The sequence below is a fragment of the Haliotis rubra genome, unplaced genomic scaffold (genome assembly GCF_003918875.1).
Source record: "Haliotis rubra isolate DU_JTF1 unplaced genomic scaffold, ASM391887v1 Scf659, whole genome shotgun sequence".
Classification (NCBI taxonomy): domain Eukaryota; kingdom Metazoa; phylum Mollusca; class Gastropoda; order Lepetellida; family Haliotidae; genus Haliotis; species Haliotis rubra.
The window spans coordinates 388,451-410,188 of record NW_025767367.1 but is presented as its reverse complement, the minus strand read 5'-3'; the positions used below and the strand labels follow the sequence as shown (position 1 = coordinate 410,188).

Here is a 21,738-nt window from a genome sequence, read left to right as displayed (position 1 = left end):
CAAAGAATCTGAAACCTTCACAGGTTAGTTCGAATTTCAAGTTTGGTTGGAGTTATTGAAACTCCAGAAATCCCATCTGCAAGTTTCCATGATACAGAGAAGTGCTCCGCAGTTTGTACCATCTCTTCCGGAACTGTGGCCATCTGGTGTTTGTGGCCATTCATCCTGAGCTAGAGGTAGCCGGTTCTCTCATGGCACCTCTTCCCGACGTCCTCCCAAGTCCGACACTGGGGTTGGGAGTGGGTCCCCAAGTAGTGACTCGTCAAAACATGGGCACAACTTGGATCTCCCGCCTCCAGCCCTCCCCATTTACGACTCTGCAGTGTATGGGAGATTAGGGAGGTTTGCTCCCAATTGGGCCATCCTAGACGATCCTTTTGTGACCAACCTCCTCGCCAAAGGCTATCAACCTCCAGTCATCGGACGCCCGCCTCTGACAGTGCATCCGGTACATCGCAGTTACCCAGCGGACCAGATCCATTTTCTTCACTCCACCATAGTTACGCTCATAGCAAAATGTGCAGTCCAGTCTCTCGGTCCCGCGCCCAGCACTCCGGGGTTCTATTCCCCCATCTTTCTGGTTCCCAAGAAAAACTCCTAAAAACAAGACTCATTTTCAACATGCCATTCTCCAGCGCCTGCCTCACTTCAGGATGGTATCGATCGTCCTTCTTGCTGAAGAAAGGAGATTTTCTTGTCAGCCGACGCCGAAGACCCGGGTTTGAATCCCCACATGTGTACAATGTGTGAAGCCCATTGCTAAAAGCGGCGTAAAACCAAACTCAGTCAGTCAGTCAGTCTTGTCAGCCGAGACCTTCAAGATGCTTATCTTCATGTGACCATTCATCTGGATTGGCGGAAATTCCTCCGGTTCATGTTCCAAGGGATCTATTATCAATGGACCTTCCTGCCATTTGGAATTTCCACGGCCCCGTGGCTGTTTACCAGGATCACCAAGCCGATCACCAGGTTTCTTCATCTCCACGGGGTCGTGTTAGAAAGTTACATAGACGACTGCACCCAGTCGTTCTTCTACGTCAGTTGGACTTCGGTATGAAGCTTCTCCAGCAGCTGGGTTGGCTGTAAAACTCTGCGAGGTCGGAACTAACACCGACCCAGACCCTTCAATTCATCGGGGCAACTTTCGACACGCATTGAGGCCTGATTTTCTTTCCACAAGACAGATGGCTGAAAATTCTTCGTCTAGTTCCGTTAGCACTGTCGCAGGCCAGGACCTTACGACAGTGGCGGGAACTTTTGGCCCTCTTGACATCGGCAAAGGCATTGACACGGCGGAAACGATTGCAACTACGTCTGTTGCCACACTTCCTGCTGCCGTATCTCGTCCCAGAGTATCTCAAGGAGTTGATTCGTCTTCCCGAACCCTTATGTCCTCTTCTTCAGTGGTGGCTTGTAGAACCGAACGTTTGTGCCGGAGTTTGTTTGATGCCGTTCATTCCAGTGCACCACTTGTTCGTCGACGCGTCGCTTAAAGGTTGGGGGCTCACTTTCTTAATCTTCAGACGGCTGGGCTGTGGTCGTCCGCAGAACGGGACTTTCACATCAACGAACTCGAGTTCTTGGAGGTTCTTCCCGCCATTCGGCATTTGGCGACGGACCTTCAGGGGTCTGATTCAGACAGACAACTCCAGAAGGGGTATTGAGAGTATGCCGGATTAGAGGGCTGCCAATTTAGAGGGCTTCCACTGTACTTCACTTAGTTTTATACTATTTGCTTATGGGTTAGAACTACTTCACTTTGTTTGATACTAAGACACGGAGATACTACTGTCTCAGTGATTGGAGGAATCTGGAGCACGATTCTGTATCACGATGCTGAAGGGTTCGACATTTCACGTTTCCTGACCTCTACTTTTCAAAGCAATGACGTCAGTGAAGTGTGTTGTAGATTTCGTAGAGTTCTGACTCCAAAGTTGCCAGGCTCATCCTTTGACTAAGCTTATGTAAAGGAGTGAGGGTCAATTTGATGTTGACTGGAACTGAACGTTAAAACCGCGAGTTTTCCGAGTGGTGCTTCTCTTTCACCCACCCCTGGTCGGTGTCTGTTCGGGGGGGTCTTCTCGAAGCAGGGGCTATCCCGATTATTGTCTATGACTTTACCAACATAGGGTATCTGCGTCCCGCCATCTGACACTGGGATAAGTGCATACCGTGAGATAGCATAAGTTTAAAAATTTGAAAATTTAAATATAAATTGTATATTTATTTACTTATCCTATCTCACGCAACGGATTCCCGCCCATCCTCCCCGCTATGAAGATTCTCCAAGATTGATATTATCCAGTGGCTCCAAGAAGAATGATGATTCAGAGATAGTCACGTGGGTAGCTAGTGGAGCATGCCGCATGCTTTGCATGACAACTAGGAAGCTGTCTTATAATGAGGGTAGCATGGAGTGCTTGGGCAGATGGACAAGAGAGGCCTAGGGAGAAAAAGTTTACTTCATTCCACTCAGTGTCGAATCAAGAGAGAGAAGTGCATACCGTGAGATAGGATAAGTATATAAATATACAATTTATATTAAAAAAATTCAATTTGTTTCAGCAGAGGAAGCTCCTAGCCCACCAAAACCTAAAGTAAGATATGCCACAGTGTCATGAGTCTCTTCCAAACATGGCCTACAATGCAATGTATCCAAAGCAATAATTCACCTCTTTGAAAAAGTTGAAGTTAGCCTTTTGTTACTGATGCTTGCTGTAAGAGGCAACTAATGAAATCAGGCTTGCAGACTTGGTCTAGGCATGGCATCATAGCCCAACTGCACATATTGACACTCATGGTGTCAATCAGTAGATTGTCTGGTCCAGGCAGGATTAATTACAGGACACTGACAGAGATAGAATATTGTTGTCTTTGTTTCTTTGTCAAGTGAGTGAGTGAGTTTAGTTCAACGCCGCACTCAGCAATATTCCAGCTATATGGTGTGGTCTGTAAATAATCGAGTCTGGACCAGACAATTCAGTGATCAACAGCACAAGCATCGATCTGCGCAATGGAGAACCGATGACATGTGTCAACCAAGTCAGCGAGTCTGACCACCCGGACCTTCACAGGTGCAACAAGTTTGACTTTAAATTTGTTGGTAGTGCTATTTTCCGGAACATAACATAAAAACCTTTCAATAATCTCCTTCCACTTTGCAATATAGTCACTGACTCGGTTGACACATATCATTGTATCCCAATTGTGTAGATCGATGCTCATGCTCATCACTGGATTATCTCGTCCAGATTCTATTATTTACAAACAGCTAGAATACTGCTGAGTGTGGCATAAAACTAAACGCACTCGCTCACTGCCACACTCACACCATGCCAAAACATTTGACATAGTCGTAACTAATAGACATATTCATGAAGAGTACGGGATCGGGTGGTCAGGTTCGCTGACTTTGTTAACACATGTCATTGGTTCCCAATTGCACAGATCGATGCTCATGCTGTTGATCACTGGATTGTCTGGTCCAGACTTGATTATTTACAGACCGCCGCCATATAGCTGGAATATTGCTGAGTGCAGCGTAAAACTAAACTCACTCACTCACTCACTCACTCACTCACTGACTCACTCACTCACTGATGAAGAGTATTTTGCCATTGCGGGGGACATTGATGACTTCCTCTTCTTGTTTTGACATTGCTTTGGTGTTTTCAGGGGTTTCCACGAGCACTGTTTTCTCCTGATCAGGGCAGAACAGATTCAGATGAGTTGGTGAAGGAGCTCAATGCTACAATGGAGGAGGAAGGTCTCTCTGGCATCTCTCCAGGTCCTCGATCTTCCTTAATGGTGCAAACTGACCGAGGGAAGAACTTGATTAAGGAGCTATTCCTACGCTCCACTGGGCAGAACCAGGAGGTGCACCAGGGTGGATCTCCCCGAGCAGGACAACCTCACTCCCAGACTGTGCAGTCAACTGCTTCACCTAGAGCCAGCTGTAAGAGGAGGAATTTCAGTAATGTTGCTGTGAAAAGTAATATTGCATCACCTCTAGCTAAAGATGGTAAATCTCCAGTTTCCAAAAATCCTGGACGTAAGACTGTGATTGACATTGAAAATGAAGATGTTCAGTTGAAAATAAACATTTTGCAAATGGCAGCCAGTTTTAAAGGTGATATATCTACCCTTCCCACTGATGATGTGTTTGATAAACAAGTGGTTAGTGATACCGAGGTTGATGTTGTGAATCATTTGACAAACAGCAACCAATTGTATCGAGGGAGAGGAGATGAGGGCAATTACACACCTTCTTCTGAACAAAGGACCAACTCCTCCATGTTAAACAGACGAGTGAGGAATTCTCAAGAGCGATTAAAACAGAATAAACGCCTGCCATCTGACCAAAATAGCAGTTTGGTAACGCAGTCAGTTGTGCATGAAGCACTGTCCATTTTCATGGACAGTCCCTCCAGTGCTGAGATCCGACGTCGCAGTGCTCCACGGAAGGGAAAGAAACGGAAGTCCACAGAAACCTGTCTACCTGAGGGTGATGTGGATGGTGCCATGTTCTCTACTCCTTCTCCACATGGAAGTCAGGCCATCAAACCTCACTCTATATTGTCCTCCTCCAAGAAAAGAAAGCATGGCTCTGGCAGGAAGAAAGTGACGTTTGCTGAGAACTTGTGTGAAGAGGAGGGAGTTGGAGCCAGTAAGAAGCTGAACTATGACCAGTGGACGAACACAAATACCAATAGTGTCTGTTCCTCTGTTCCTGAAACCGCCATTGAGCTTACATGCAAGGACAGTTTGATGTTGAAAGAACCCGATCTATCAGACTCTGTTAAGGCTGATGATAAAACCTGTGCTGAGTTTCAGCCAGAGGATAATAAGAGTGTCCAAGGCAATTGTGCCAGTCCACATGTTGATGGATATGATAAAAGACTGAAGGAGAAAGCTACCCAGTTTGTTCAAGACGAGTGTATTAGTCTACATGCAGATGACGATAGTAAAATATTGAAGGAGGAAGGTACCAAGCCTGTTCAAGATGAGTGTGTCAGTCTACATGCAGATAGCAATAGTGGAACACAGAGAGAGGAAAATAACAAGCTTGTTCAAGAAAAGCATATCAGTCCACATCCTGATGACAATTGTGGAAAAATAAAGGAGAAAGGTATCGGACCTGTTAAAGACAAGTGGATCAGTCCACATGCTGCAGAGCCATCAGACGGAGAACAGTCACTCTTTGAGTCACAGCCAGATGAACAGTTTCAGTCAGAGATATGTCAATCAAATATTGGCAATAATATCCAACCAGACATCTCTTGTAATGGTTTACTTAAGGAAAATAGTATTGATGCATCATGTAAGGAACATTCTGACCAGCTCACACGTCAGAATTGTGATTTTCTGTCCATTCCTAATGTTACCAAAGTACTGTCAACAGAGACCTGAGCAATCCCAAGTACAAGGTGCAGCTGATTCACCAACTGAAAATATAAACAGCATATCTCTATCAAAACCCAATGCAGCTGTTTGTGAGAGTTCTGTATCCACGCCAGTCCGTCCTCATCCAATTGTGCATGATGAAATGTTTTCCCAGATTTCTCCGTCCAGTTTGACTGAGATGTGTCTTGTGGCCAGTTCTGATCAGTCTAAACTCAACAATGTTGTTAATGCTCAAGAACCATTCTGCTCCACAGAAGCACACAGAGTTGATGCTCAAAAAACAATCAGTGATGTAATAACAAACTCTGCTGCTCTGTACCAACATTCCATGGAACATGTTGATAAGCTTGTAACAAGAGCCAGTTCAGCTCAGACCTCTCTACCTCAAGTTATGCCCAGAGTCACTACCTCTTCTGATGACAGTTGTGTTAAATGCCCAGATAAGGAGGCTGTATCAGTGCCAACAGAGAATGAAAGGAGTTCCTTATCACATCTACCTGCCACAAACCTCCAGACCTCATCAACAGACATCATATCAAGCAAAAAAGAAGCTCTGAAATCAGACAGCCTTTCATTTACTTCAGATAGATCTTCTCTTGCATGTACGGGACACACAGATGTTACTGAGCCATATGTCCAGAACCCTTTCACCAGGAAACCTAAGGCTAAGCGGTTCTTCTACCCAACCTCATCCCAGATAAAGGCTGTCTGTCCCAAGACTGTGTTTAGTTTCAAAGGTTGTGATGTTGATGCCAAAGCCTCTGCTGCAGTCAGAGAAGCAGAACCTGTTGCCAGTGCTGTTTCCTTTCCTAATGTAGATAATACATCAGTTGTTAATGTTGTTGGACAAAACATGGAATATGAAGCTGGTGTTGGTGTAGATGCTAGCAAGGATGGTGCTACTGATGTGAAGGAAGCTGGTACACTACCTGATGTTTTGCAGACAGTTAGGGACATAGGGGCTGGCAGGAACACTGTGACAGACCCTCCACCACTGACAGACAAGAAAGGAACCATGACCAAACAGCAGGACTTTGGTAGGTATTTAGAATCTCTCATTCTTGATCTTACGAGGGATTAAGGCTGTTATGTGTGATAGTTAGAAATAAACCTAATAAAGGTCCTTTGAGCATTTCTTTTGGAGAAAGTTAGGATTTAACATCATAAGTATCAGTATCATAAGTAGGAGCACATGAATATTATCTTTCTCATGCTTGGTCATTAATTACTATTGAGGTTTGCATTCTCAGACTTGGTATGCCTGAGGTTTGTGTACTCTGATGAAAGTTGCTTTGTATACTTCTTATCTTCCACAGGTTTCACCAAGTTCTCGGAGATGTTTGATGAGAGTCTCATTGACTGGGAAGACTGGGACTGTGCCTCCCAGACTGCTGATCTTCCTGATGGAGAACCGACCTCCAAGTCTGCTGTACTTTCTCATGGTTGTCAAGACATGACCTCTGAAACTGCTGTACCTGCTGTTGGTGTTGGAGAGAGAGAACAAACTCTAAGAATACCCCATCTGCTCATGTTGGTGGAGAAATCACCTCCAAGCTTGCTGTATCTGCTGATGTTGGTGGAGAAACGACCTCCAAGTCTTCTGTATCTGCTGATGTTGGTGGAGAAACGACCTCCAAGACTGCCCCACCTGTTGATGTTGGTGGAGAGACAAACTCTAAGACTGCCCCACCTCCTGATGTTGGTGAAGCAATGACCTCCAAGCCTTCTGTATCTGCGGATGTTGGTGGAGAAACGACCTCCAAGCCTTCTGTATCTGCGGATGTTGGTGGAGAAATGACCTCCAAGCCTTCTTTATCTGCGGATGTTGGTAGAGAAATGACCTCCAAACCTTCTGTATCTGCTGATGTTGGTGGAGAAACGACATCCAAGCCTTCTTTATCTGCTGATGTTGGTGGAGAAACGACATCCAAGCCTTCTTTATCTGCTGATGTTGGTGGAGAAATGACCTCCAAGACTGCCCCACCTGTTGATGTTGGTGGAGAGACAAACACTAAGACTGCCCCACCTCCTGATGTTGGTGAAGAAATGACCTCCAAGCCTTCTGTATCTGCTGATGTTGGTGCAGAAATGACCTCCAAGCCTGCTGTATCAGCTGATGTTGGTGGAGAAATGACATCTAAGACAGCTGTATCTCCTGATTCTGTAGAACATATGACCTCCAAGACTGATGTACCAGCTGAAGGTGGTGGAGAAACAACCTTTCAAGCTGTTGTACTGACTGATGTTGGTGGACATACAACCTTGCAACAAGCTGTACAAGATGATAATGGAGATACAACCTCCCGGACTGGTGTACTGGCTGATGGTGGTGGTCAGAGCCCATCTTCTTCATGTACTCATGACATTGCTGGACATGGAGCAGAAGAGATAGGAATTGTTGTAAAGATAGGTCTTGTGTGAAACCAGGCAATGATATGTTGTGTAAAAACGTTCCTTTTGTGGATGGTAAAGATGTGAAGACACATGAGAATGAGGCACTAAATCAATCTGCTGTGGCAGTATCTGGTGCAGTGAAACAGAATGCTTCAGTAGTGAAAGATGATGGTCAAGAGCAGGTCAAGGCATGCAGTGATGTCGCTAATTGTTCCCACTGGGTGCCCTCTTCCCAATATGTCCACAACTTGGTGAAGGATGTCCAGGAGGAACTCTTTAGTGACATTGAGTTCTCCCAAGTAGATGTAGCAGCAAGTGAGACCACAGATGTCAGAACTGAACCTGAGCAAGAATCATGCAGGGAAGGACGTGATGATTCTCTTCATTCTGTCACAGGAGACAAAAAGGTGTCAAATTTGCTTTCAGAGAAGGTGTTATCAGTTTCTGTTCAAAGTGCAGGAGAACAATGTGTTGAATCGGAAGCATCAGTCAGTGGAAGTATCATGGCCTCTGCCACGGGGCATCAAGGAAAGGATGTATTCAAGAAGCCTGATGTTCCAGGGAAAGCTAGCAATCAGAAGGCTCTGGTGTTCAGTGACTCGGTCACAGATGCAATATTGAGTGATATGGACCTTTCTGAAACATGTGTCAGAGACAAAGGGATGCAGCTTGACAGTTCAGCTCAAGGATGCCGTGACATGTCCTCATCTGATTCCAGTGACTTTGAATCTTGCAAGAGTGAAAGTGATGTTAAGAATGAGAAAAAGTTTAATGTAAACCAAACAAATTGTGCAGCTGACTCATCTTTGAGTGACTCCGATACTGATCTGTATGTGACATCCACAGAAGAAATAAAGGAAATGTCTTCTGAAGTCAAACATCAAACTCCCAGAACCAGAATCAGCACAAGGTCAAGGACATCCAGAAAAGACTCTGTTCTTCTTAGCAAATCACTGATGATAGGTGATTCTGACTCTGATGTCAGTTGTGAGAGAATTGTTCACAAAAATAGGAAAGAGTATCACTTCGAGATGTTTCCCAAGAAAGAACCAAAATTAGTGAATGAATCTGACCCAGATATATTATGGAGTGGTCTTGAATCTCATGGAAGGGATATTACCCAAGGTGGTCCAACAGATGGGACAGACTGTCACAAGGATATCAAGAATATAGAGTTTGTGTCAGATGCAGTAGAATTTAGTTTGAAGAGGGATCAAACAGACACAACCAAAATGGGAAATGAGTCATTAACCCTTGAAGAAGCAAAGTCACCTGCTTCTGTAACTATGAGAAAGAAGAGGACAAGCAGAAGCCAGACAGATTAAACAGAGCTGGAAGTATTTCAGGATCAGAGTCAGTGTGGAGTGATCTTGAACAGGGTGAAGCAGAGATTCTTGAGGAGGAAACAGTTGGTGTGTCTTTCGTGACAGAAAGAGCTGAAGCTGTTACAGTGTCCTCAGCATCTCATCAGTTTGTGGCAGTTGATGAGGAGGTGCAGATCAAAACAGTCCTCAAAGATGAAAGACCAGAGACAGGAGAAGTAAGACCTAGTGCAGAATCTCAAGGCTCTGTGATCTCTCTGAGTCAGGGTAAATCATTAACCAGAGGAAGTAATTTGCCTCTGATGAATATTGATTCTGAACAATCTACATTCAGGGATTGGGACATTAACAACCAGGAAAGTGCCAGACCACCGATTGATAGCCTTGACAGTCCTCAGATCCATTCAGAAGATGCTGGTGTCGAGTTGCCTGAAACAGTGAAGACATTGTTAGATACATCTAACTCTAACTTCAGAACAGATAAAGGTCATCAGTTTATACAGGAACAGAAATTGCTGCAGAAAGCCACTGCTTTGCTTGAATCTGAGGCTAATATGTCTCGAGACATACATAGATCTTCCCTTACATGTTCTAAAACTGGTACGTCCAAAACTGGCTTTTCTACAGCAAGTGGCAAGAAGTTCAGCTTTGATCCAAAATCTCTTCAGAAAGCCACTGCATTGCTTGAAACAGATGTCACTGTCTCTAAAGTGAAGCATAAAACAGAAGACATTCACAACCTTTCAGAAAATGTCAGTTCAAAAGGCATGAAACATACAGTGGCTGGCTTTTCAACAGCAAGTGGTAAGAAGTTCAGCTTTGATCCAAAAACTCTTCAGAAAGCATCTGAATTGCTTGAAACTCATGTTATGTCTGAAGGACCAAATATTTCAAAACCTTTCAGTAAGTCTGATGAAAATGTTAATTCCCCAAATATTTCCCAAACTGTTGTCTCAGGTTTTTCAACAGCAAGTGGCAAGAAGTTTAACTTTGATCCAAAATCTCTTCAGAAAGCCACAGCATTGCTGGAAACTGATGTTGATATGCCTGAAGTTGTGGACACTAATCAAGGAAGGTGATTTCAGGACGGGGCACATGTAAGAGCAACTCTCATTCCAGACGACACAAGACACACATTGACGTAGCAGATGTGACAGCGAGCTGTATTGCAGACGCCAAAAGTAATCTTCCATCATTTGCTACTGCCAGTGGTAAAGATCTGTTTCTGAATAAAGATGCTCTTGTGAAAGCTCAGACCCTAATGGCAATGGAAGAAGGCCTAGGAACTGATGTCAACACACCAAAGGACCAAAAGTTTAAGAGAATTCCAGATCAGAGTACTTCCAAGGCTGCTTCAAACACTGTCCCATTTGGTGGTTGTGAACTGGACTCAATACTTGAGGATTTGCTCAAATCAAAGAAAAGTACATTGGAAAAACATTCCAAAGATAGTGAGTCACAAAGTGAAGATCTTAATCTTCTATCACATAAATCAGTAAAGATGAAAACATTTGAGGATGTGCTTCAGACTTCTGCAAACATCACTCATCAACCTATAGGATTTCGATCACCTTCTTCGGGTTTCTCAACTGCTGGAAAGAAAGGTCTTCAGTATGTCAGTAATAAAAGCATGAAAAAGGGAGACCCAATGCTGAAACCTAAAGGTTTTAGGCCATTTAAGAAACCAAGGATTGTTCCAAAACCTAAGGCATTAGACACAACCAGTAAACACATAGAGAATTTCTCCAGAAACATCTGGTGCAGGAGGAGGTGGACAACCTGCTGGTCAATGGCAGACCACTCCAGGGGACTCCGCAACCAAAGAAAATACTGACTCAGAGCTATGTGATATGATGTTGCTTGAGTTCTCACATGACATGACAGAGTTATCTCAAGGTGGTTTTCAAACAAGTGCCCCCAAAGATCCAATTCAAACAGGTGCTCAAGGACACTCTCAAGCAGATGACACTGCACAAGCAGTTGTCACTAATACCAGTGACGGTTACAATAAGGGTAAAACACATGAACAGGGTTCTGAGATAAAGAACATCAAATCAAGTCCATTCAGCACAGCATCAGCAAAAGTGTGACTATATCAGAAGAGGCACTGATGTCAGCTAGATCACTGATGGATGAAGGTAATGATAATACTGCAGACTCTCAAGCATTGCTGGAAGAGGAGCTGTTTCGGGGAGATATGAGCAGTCAGCTTGATGTTAGGGCAGCACCTTTTGGGATGGAAAGAACTAGGGATGGACATCATGAAGCTAGTGCTCATGTGTCAGATTCAGGGAGAGAAACAGCTCATCCTGAGCCTGATGTTCCCTCAGCTGGTGAGTTTGGAGGGGCTAATGTTGGGTTAAAAGGGACTGGGTTCCAGACTGCTTCAGGGAGACAGATGTGTCTTTCAGAAGATTCACTTAGACATGCAAAAGCAATGTGGGATGATCTTCCTATTTCTGAATCAAAAGCAAATGCTGCTTCAGGAGAAAATGCTGCAAATGAGAATAGGAAGATGCTGAATGTTTGCAGTGAGCAAGATCACGTGGTGCCTAATATTGGCCACTTTGATAGCAAATGTGAAGGGAAGGACACCAAGGTTGATCTGAGAACTGAATCAACTGTTGCTTCATCTACCTCCATTGATCAAGAGGCAATTACACTTTCATGTCGGAATCAGAATTTAGTTGCAAGAGATGTTGATGATATGAAGATGTCTTCGAATCCCTTTCAGACAGCTTCTGGGAAGGTAGTCAGTGTTTCATTAGCAGCTCTGAATCAGGCCAGGAAGGTGGTGAGGGAATGTAGGGACATGGCAGAAGTGCCCGAAGAACCAAGTGTAAGAAATGTTTCATATTTGTCAGATGCCAAACATATGGTTAAGGCAACTAAAGAAGATGAGATGTCATTGTCTAGCCTGTTCCAAACAGCATCAGAGAAGGGGGTTACAGTGTCAGAAAGTTCCTTGTCAGCAGCCAAGAAGACACTCAGTGAAGACTTTGATAGTAAACCTCCCAGCCTGTTCCAAACAGCATCCGGGAAAGGGGTTACAGTATCAGAGAGTTCCCTGTTAGCTGCCAAGAAGACACTCAGTGAAGACTTTGATAGTAAACCTCCCAGCCTGTTCCAAACAGCATCAGGGAAGGGGGTTACAGTGTCAGAGAGTTCCCTGTTAGCAGCCAAGAAGACACTATGTGAAGACTTTGATAGTAAACCTCCCAGCCTGTTCCAAACAGCATCAGGGAAAGGGGTTATAATGTCAGAAAGTTCCTTGTCAGCGGCCAAGAAGACACTTAGTGAAGACTTTGATAGTAAACCTCCCAGCCTGTTCCAAACAGCATCAGGGAAAGGGGTTATAATGTCAGAAAGTTCCTTGTCAGCGGCCAAGAAGACACTTAGTGAAGACTTTGATAGTAAACCTCCCAGCCTATTCCAAACAGCATCAGGGAAGGGGGTTACAGTGTCAGAGAGTTCCTTGTTAGCAGCCAAGAAGACACTTAGTGAAGACTTTGATAGTAAACCTCCCAGTCTGTTCCAAACAGCATCAGGGAAAGGGGTCACTGTGGACAAGCAGTCCCTGGCCAAGGCAAAGAAGCTGATGAAGGATGCTCATGAAACCCAGTTGTTAACTATGCCATCATCAAGTTTGTTTCAAACAGCATCTGGAAATGCAGTGACTCTATCTGAGCATGCCCTAGTCAAATCGAGGGAAATTTTCACTGATGAGCACTTTAAACAGGCCAGTTTGTTCAAGACAGCATCAGGCTCTTCTGTTTCTGTATCTTCTGATTCTTTGGATCATGCAAAGTCCTTATTTAATGAATCAGTAGATGACACGTGTACAGAATCATCAACCTTAATCAGTACTTCCAATACAGCTTTGGGTAGTAATGTTTTCGGTGAACATAATTCTCCACAGCAATCCCACATGTTCCAAACAGCTTCAGGAACAGCTGTTGATGTGTCAGCAAATGCTTTGGTCGGAGCCCAGAGACTGCTACAAGATGATCACGACTCATCAGCAGTGCTATCTAAATCCCTCTTCCAAACAGCCTCTGGGTCCTGTGTTGGAGGTTCTACTGAAGCATTAGCCCAAGGAAAGAGACTGTTGGTAGAAGTACAAAAACCACCCACAGCATTGGCTACTTCTGGGCATGGGTTCCAGACTGCTTCTGGGTCTTGTGTTGGAGTTTCTACTGAAGCATTAGCCCAAGGAAAGAAACTGTTGGTAGAAGTACAAGGACCACCCACAACATTGGCTACTTCTGGGCATGGGTTCCAGACTGCTTCTGGCAGAGGCGTGCTTGTGTCTGAGTCTTCGTTGAAGTCCTCCAGGAAGCTGCTGGATGATGCAAATGAGGACAATGTGATCCCTGAACTCGAAGTTCATCAGACTGGATCTCATGAGGAACTTCTTACAACTGATGAACAGAGAAGATTTGGTGAGTTATGTTGAAACTCTGTTTTGTAGAGAGATGATATGGATTACTAATGTTAATATTAAGTAATGAAACTTGTAGGAAAATGCAGGGTTGATGTTACTGTTCATGGAACTTGAATTAACTTGTACCAGATTCATGTAGACATGAAAAACAAGTCACACCGAACAAAAGAAGATTGCACCCTGGTCATATAAATTGTATGTTCAATGAACAGTTAGGTTATGTTAAGTTATGGTTACAAATTTTCTGTTTGTAATTACACTTTCTCAGTAGGTTAGAGTACAAATTCTGAGGTTGAGTCCTATTTGGGATTGAAACTCACACTCTCAGAGTGAAGCACCAAGTCACAACCACACAAAGTCTGTGATACTTCCCGCTCAGCCACCTAGGTTTCCACTTAAATGGACCCGTGAAGATTGGTTATAATATTGATTTTCAGTAACCGACAAATGTCAAGCGTCCCATATAACAGGAGCTGTTGGTCAACTATGACAAATGTCATTGGTTCCCAATTGTGCAGATCGATGTTCATGCTGTTGATCACTGAATTGTCTGGTCCAGACTCCATTATTTACAGAGTGTCGCCATATGACTGGAATATTATTGAGTGCGGCGTAAAACTAAACTCACTCACTCCACTTAAATGGAAACCTGTGCAGATCTGGGTTAGAATTCGCTTGTTGTAACAGGATCTGGTGGTCAGCTGACTTGGTTGACACATGTCATTGTATCCCAGTTGCGTAGGTCGATGCTCATGCTGATGATCACTGGATTGTCTGGTCCAGACTCGATTATTTACAGACCGACACCATATAGCTGGAATATTGCTGAGTGCGGCAATGCACAACAAACACACAAAAATGGAAGTCTGACAACTTGTCCAGACCACATACTTTGTGCACCCCTCCGACATGGCTGATAAGAAAAGTTGTTAGACACCAAAAGGCAGCAGAATAGGGTACCTGTTGTTTCCCTGACTGAAATTAAGGAAATAATAACATTTCTCCTCAGGTCACAGATGCAGATCAAAGACTCCAATGATGTCATCACCAGAATGTAAGATCAGTTTTGTCAATTCCTTGTTTGTTTATTAAAAGAATTTTGAATTATATATTTGGACAATATTTGCTTAGAACGCATAAAATAAACATTAGATTTGCATTCATACGAATACTCCATGGTGTGTCGTACCTGTTCTTGGTGGTGAGGAAAGTGCTTAGTACAGAACTAATGGAGAAACCATCCATTAAATGAAGCATACAACTTTATGGATAAGAACTTCTTGTTTATTGCATAGTGGAACGCTTCGGTGTAGATTCTGACACTGTTAACAAGCTAAAAGTGATTACAACCAAGTGAAGAGAAGTATAGGTCCGTCTCCTATTCTCGTGGGTTTCCTATCCTCGCGGTAAACACGTTTTCTGCCGAGATTGCCGATGCGGAACACTTAGTGGTTGTAAAAGGAAGTAGGAAGTGGCCCAAGTCTGTGAGTGATCAAAATCTTGCAATGTCACGAATATTGGGGAGTTTATACCAACTTGGACATATCATAACTTTTTCCCGCCCTTTCCGGCAGGATTGCTCTTCCATACACTCCATAACGTTACTTCCTTGTTTTACCGCGGAAATAGGAGCAGCCTCATTTCGTCAATGTCGGATGGCATTGTTTATCACCGGACTCAAGAGTGGTAATTCACCTGATGGATCTAGCAGCTGATAGATGCAGATGTTAGAGGAGAAGGTCCTTCATTTAAAACAACAAGCATTCATACGATAAGAATTGTTTGTGTTATTTTTTCAGCCGATATCCATAAGTACCGCGAGAATAGGAAACGCCTTCCTATATATGTACATAGTATGTTATGACAAACAGAAGATTGACATTAACAACATGATGTAGTTGATAATAAGTGGCACATAATTGGGTGAGGTCAGGTGGGGAGTAAGAACAACAAATCACGCAACAAATAGTATGGGTGATGAAACCAATAAACAGGAGGGACTATGTAGTGAAAACAAGCTGATTGGGTGCTACTGATAGCATCTATAGTTTGGCACTATACAGAGCAGTGTTCATGACATGCTTGGTCAGAGTCGAGATGACACCAGGTTAAGAGGGTTGGTTGGAGTTAAAATGATGTACTGGGCCCACTTGCACAAAGCGATACAATAATAGTAACTCCCATTCTACAACATAGGCTAAGATAGTCGTGGCACTAAGATCCCTTTGTGCAAGTGGGCCCAGGTCAGAATGGGTGGGCTTTCTGTGGACTGGTTTGGATCTATTTACATGGGTCTCTGGATACAAGGACATATAGGAATGGGAGTCTCCATAGTGAACTTATTTGGGGATGTTTGGTGTTGAGGTGATGGAGTAGTGAGGTGGGATCTTGATCTTGTCTGGGGGTGATAAAGGTATCCTCCAATTTCCTATACCAACACACAGGTTGGACTAGGGAGTTGGCAAGGGTTCTTGGGTCATGTAGATTTCTTGTAAAGCTGAGGGACAGAGGGGATCCCATGGTCATTCCGTGGATCTGATAAAAAGGTTGTCTCCCACAGTGAAGTAAATGGACGTAACACAAGATTTAGTTAGGCTGATGATAGCTTGGAAAGGTTGGTGATGAGTGGTTGATCCAGCCTGGAGATATGCTGATGATAGCTTGGAAAGGTTGGTGATGAGTGGTTGATCCAGCCTGGAGATATGCTGATGATAGCTTGGAAAGGTTGGTGATGAGTGGTTGATCCAGCCTGGAGATATGCTGATGATAGCTTGGAAAGGTTGGTGATGAGTGGTTGATCCAGCCTGGTGATAGGCTGATGATAGCTTGGAAAGGTTGGTGATGAGTGGTTGATCCAGCCTGGAGATATGCTGATGATAGCTTGGAAAGGTTGGTGATGAGTGGTTGATCCAGCCTGGAGATATGCTGATGATAGCTTGGAAAGGTTGGTGATGAGTGGTTGATCCAGCCTGGTGATATGCTGATGATAGCTTGGAAAGGTTGGTGATGAGTGGTTGATCCAGCCTGGAGATATGCTGATGATAGCTTGGAAAGGTTGGTGATGAGTGGTTGATCCAGCCTGGAGATATGCTGATGATAGCTTGGAAAGGTTGGTGATGAGTGGTTGATCCAGCCTGGAGATATGCTGATGATAGCTTGGAAAGGTTGGTGATGAGTGGTTGATCCAGCCTGGAGATATGCTGATGATAGCTTGGAAAGGTTGGTGATGAGTGGTTGATCCAGCCTGGAGATATGCTGATGATAGCTTGGAAAGGTTGGTGATGAGTGGTTGATCCAGCCTGGAGATATGCTGATGATAACTTGGAAAGGTTGGTGATGAGTGGTTGATCCAGCCTGGAGATATGCTGATGATAGCTTGGAAAGGTTGGTGATGAGTGGTTGATCCAGCCTGGAGATATGCTGATGATAGCTTGGAGAGGTTGGTGATGAGTGGTTGATCCAGCCTGGAGATAGGCTGATGATAGCTTGAGACAAGTTGGTGATGAGTGGTTGATCCAGCCTGGAGATATGCTGATGATAGCTTGGAGAGGTTGGTGATGAGTGGTTGATCCAGCCTGGAGATATGCTGATGATAGCTTGGAAAGGTTGGTGATGAGTGGTTGATCCAGCCTGGAGATATGCTGATGATAGCTTGGAAAGGTTGGTGATGAGTGGTTGAACCAGCCTGGAGATATGCTGATGATAGCTTGGAAAGGTTGGTGATGAGTGGTTGATCCAGCCTGGAGATATGCTGATGATAGCTTGGAAAGGTTGGTGATGAGTGGTTGATCCAGCCTGGATATATACTGATGATAACTTGGAAAGGTTGGTGATGAGTGGTTGATCCAGCCTGGAGATATGCTGATGATAGCTTGGAAAGGTTGGTGATGAGTGGTTGATCCAGCCTGGAGATATGCTGATGATAGCTTGGAAAGGTTGGTGATGAGTGGTTGATCCAGCCTGGAGATATGCTGATGATAGCTTGGAAAGGTTGGTGATGAGTGGTTGATCCAGCCTGGAGATATGCTGATGATAACTTGGAAAGGTTGGTGATGAGTGGTTGATCCAGCCTGGATATATACTGATGATAGCTTGGAAAGGTTGGTGATGATTGGTTGATCCAGCCTGGAGATATGCTGATGATAGCTTGGAGAGGTTGGTGATGAGTGGTTGATCCAGCCTGGAGATAGGCTGATGATAGCTTGGAGAGGTTGGTGATGAGTGGTTGATCCAGCCTGGAGATATGCTGATGATAGCTTGGAAAGGTTGGTGATGAGTAGTTGATCCAGCCTGGAGATATGCTGATGACAGCTTGGGAAGGTTGGTGATGAGTGGTTGATCCAGCCTGGAGATATGCTGGAGGAGGGATATGCATCCAACTTGTTTTGGAAAAAGAACTGTTACTCATGCATCATGTTTAGTAAGTGTGCAGATTAATTGATTCGGGCATTTGCTTCCTGAACAGCGACCCACCTTGACCGGCTGGTGAAAGGAGGCCGGAGACTTCAGCCAATCATGTCAACATCGTTCAGCACAACACCCAGGTATCATCTGTCACAGCCACAGTTGTAATGATAATATATTTGCCCTCTTTATTTCACCAGCTTTTGAAATAGTGCCCTGGCCTGAGATGGGTTTGAATTCCCACATGGGTACAATGTATGAAGCCCATTTCTGGTGTCCCAGCCATGATATTGCTGGACAATTGCTAAAAGTGGCATAAAACCCAACTCACTCACTCTCACTCTCTCACTCATTCATTCATTCACTCACTCACTCACTCACTCACTCACTCACTCACTCACTCACTCACTCACTCACTCACTCACTCACTCACTCACTCACTCACCTCACTCAGACTTGACTAGATACATACTTTTAACATTAACATTGTCATTAAAGGCCAGGTGGGCAAACCTCCCAAAATTCCATTAGCTCCCATTGGCTACTAGTCAGCAGTGTACTGGTAGATGTTATCTGCCCAGTGTAATAATGTATGCTTTGTAGGCTGTCTGCATACATACATTTTATAATGAGCCTTCATAACATACTTCTTTACACTATAGCTTAATTTCATCATGAACTGGTAAGTCAATTTTGTGATATTTCATGGAATGTATTTCATTGCCATAGTGTAAAGAAGCATGTTATGAAGGCTCATTATAAAATGTATGTATGCAGACAGCTTTAACAAGGTAAGGAGGCCACACCCTATCTGTGTATAGGTTTGAACCCCCGCCTTTAAGGACTTCTTAGTCATAAACATGATTGTATGTTATTTTTGCAATATCCCAGCATTATCACAGAGCTTGACTCATTGTATCCCTGCAGGGAAACGAACCCAGGCCTTCACCATCACAAGCAAACACTTTTATCACTTGGCTACATTACCGCCCCTGGAATTTCATAAAGTAAATGTAAATAGTCCTAGGCCAAATGCTAGAAAAGTGCCTATCTTTTAGCATCTGTCTACAGCAGTAAAACTGTTATCCAGTAATTAGTATGACACCTCCCACCCACTGGAAATTCTTTGTGATATGGAACTAGCCACAGAATATATCAGGTTACTAAAAGCAAACAAGGTTTTACTCACTGCTTGACCCACACAGTCCACATGTAATCAGACCATGAATATAAAGCCTGCTCTACTGGAGGGTGTACCCGTAAAGGTCTGGGTTAGAATATTGATCTTTAGTAACCCATGCTTGTCGTAACAGGCGACTAACGGGATCGGGTGGTCAGGCTCGCTGACTTGGTTGACACATGTTATCGGTTCCCAATTGCACAGATCGATGCTCATGCTGTTGATCACGGGATTGTCTGGTCCAGACTCCATTATTTACAGACCGCCGTCATATGGCTGGAATATTGCTGAGTGCAGCATAAAACTAAACTCACTCACTACTGGAGGGTGACAAGCACTGGTGTTCCACATGGTAAAGATATACTGTGTGGGTGATACGGCTGGGTCTATCATATCACCTGATTTTGATGCTATCTCTACATTTGTCCTTGGAGTATATAACATTATATTATTCATTTACTGGTATTTCAAACAAAAATATTTCATATCTGAATGCTAATTGTCAAATTACAGCATGAACCCTCCTCTTCCTAAAGCTGCAGCTGCCCTTTAATAGACGACATAAAGTTACAATTCAGATATTCTCTGCTTGACGCAGGTCTGATGACTATGATCTTGATGCTATTCTGAACAAGTCATCTGAGAAGCGGACATCAAACACTACCTCCAGCTTCAAGACTCCATACAAGAACTCTGCATTCATCACTCCAGTCCGCAAAGCCAGTGATCAGGACAAACACACTCTAGGGAACTCCAGCAAAACACCTGTATTCTACCCCAGAGCATCTCTGAGAGCCAATCAAAAGCAGGCTAGAAACATCCAAACCAATCACAACAGAAGAAGTCTTGAGTTAGCCAGACATGATTCTTGTGGAATGGGTCCATCTGGTTCAAATACAAGATCTGGTTCAGGGACTGACAACACTTATAGAACTAAGCCATCTATTGCAAGTTTAAGGTCAGGGGAGGACATTTCTGGTAGAGGGAGTCCTGTGACAATGGAGAACAGTAGTGAGAATGCAATGAGCATTGATGATGGACAACAGCAATTTGAGTCTGTTGTCAGTGTTCTCAAGCAGAACACAGGATGTGTTGGGGTAGCTGGGGAGGATCTTGTGTTTCAGCCAGGCAAAATAAGTTCAGTTCAGGCAAAGGAAATAGCTTCTACATCTATTGACTTGAAGCACCACCTGGAGGAAGCAAGACAGAAACAAGGGGAGATAATTCAGAGGAAGAAGAAGCAGAAGGTTCGCCCAAGCTGTGGCCGCCTGTTCAGTGAGAAGCAGTCTGCAGGGATGAGACTACAGTACAGAGACCTCATGGTGGAGGGATCTTTGAGTGATCAGGAGGTGAGATAGAGGGCTTTTTATCTAGGCCATGTCAGCTATGTTGTGGAGGTCATGTCAGATGTGATGAGTCATGTCAGGTTGTTTGTGGTTGTCAATTACAGTATATTTTTGGAGGTCAAGTTTGTATGTAGAGGTCATGTAAGCTTTGTTGTTTGAGGTTATGCCGGGAGGTGATGGGAAACCATGAAAGGTAGGTTTGTTGAGGTCATGCCAGGAGGTAATGGGAAACCATAAAGTGTATGTTTGTTGAGGTCATGCCAGGAGGTGATGGGAAACCATGAAGTGTATGTTTGTTGAGGTCATGCCAGGAGGTGATGGGAAACCATAAAGTGTATGTTTGTTGAGGTCATGCCAGGAGGTGAGTGTATGTTTGTTGAGGGGAAACCATGAAGAGTATGTTTGTTGAGGTCATGCCAGGAGGTGATTGGAAACCATGAAAGGTATGTTTATTGAGGTCATGCCAGGAGGTGATGGGAAACCATAAAGTGTATGTTTGTTGAGGTCATGCCAGGAGGTGATGGGAAACCATGAAGAGTAGGTTTGTTGAGGTCATGCCAGGAGGTGATGGGAAACCATAAAGTGTATGTTTGTTGAGGTCATGCCAGGAGGTGATGGGAAACCATGAAGTGTATGTTTGTTGAGGTCATGCCAGGAGGTGATGGGAAACCATGAAGTGTATGTTTGTTGAGGTCATGTTGATTGCAGTCCATGTTTACTTGGAATTATATCAGGAGTGTTAATTAGTTGCCCTAGTTATCACTCACATCATTCTCATACTGACAACCAGTGATCCTAATAAATCATTGAAAAATTGAAATCTTTGTATATTCTTGTCCACTAATCTTTTTTCACAAAACCTAACTTACATGTTTGTGATTTCCTGGTTTCTACAGCCAGGACTTACCATGTTGCAGAATGATGAAGTTTTGACTGAACATTGTTCACAATATAACGTCTTTCACTCTTGTTTTGACAATACATGTTCTAAGTGTCTACAGTGTACAATCTGCCTTCAGCTGTGTTCTATGGGAGTGAGACAGGAGATTCCTGACATCAGCAGCAACAACGCTGAGGACTTCCGCTTCAACCTGCTACTCTACTACCCCAACATGACGAGCCGTGTTCTGGTGGGGGATGGGGCACACTTGCTTCCTGACAACTCGGGGTTCGCTGGCAAGGAGGAATTCTACAGGTCTGTGTTCCACCTTGGAATTATCAAGAGCAATAACATAACTCTCCTCA

The 21,738-nt window shown here is 44.0% G+C and overlaps 1 protein-coding gene across 1 annotated transcript in view; it reads left to right on the top strand.

Moving 5' to 3' along the window:
- Positions 1 to 21,738, top strand: part of LOC124257334 — a 63,636-nt gene that overhangs the window by 19,397 nt on the left and 22,501 nt on the right. The window contains 13 exon segments of the mRNA XM_046691369.1: positions 2,566 to 2,597; positions 3,676 to 5,408; positions 5,410 to 6,440; positions 6,720 to 7,113; positions 7,236 to 7,735; positions 7,924 to 8,971; positions 9,058 to 10,194; positions 10,239 to 10,570; positions 11,165 to 13,561; positions 14,573 to 14,617; positions 18,029 to 18,107; positions 19,746 to 20,496; positions 21,513 to 21,688. Of these exon segments, the coding sequence (XP_046547325.1) occupies positions 2,566 to 2,597; positions 3,676 to 5,408; positions 5,410 to 6,440; positions 6,720 to 7,113; positions 7,236 to 7,735; positions 7,924 to 8,971; positions 9,058 to 10,194; positions 10,239 to 10,570; positions 11,165 to 13,561; positions 14,573 to 14,617; positions 18,029 to 18,107; positions 19,746 to 20,496; positions 21,513 to 21,688 (9,655 nt within the window).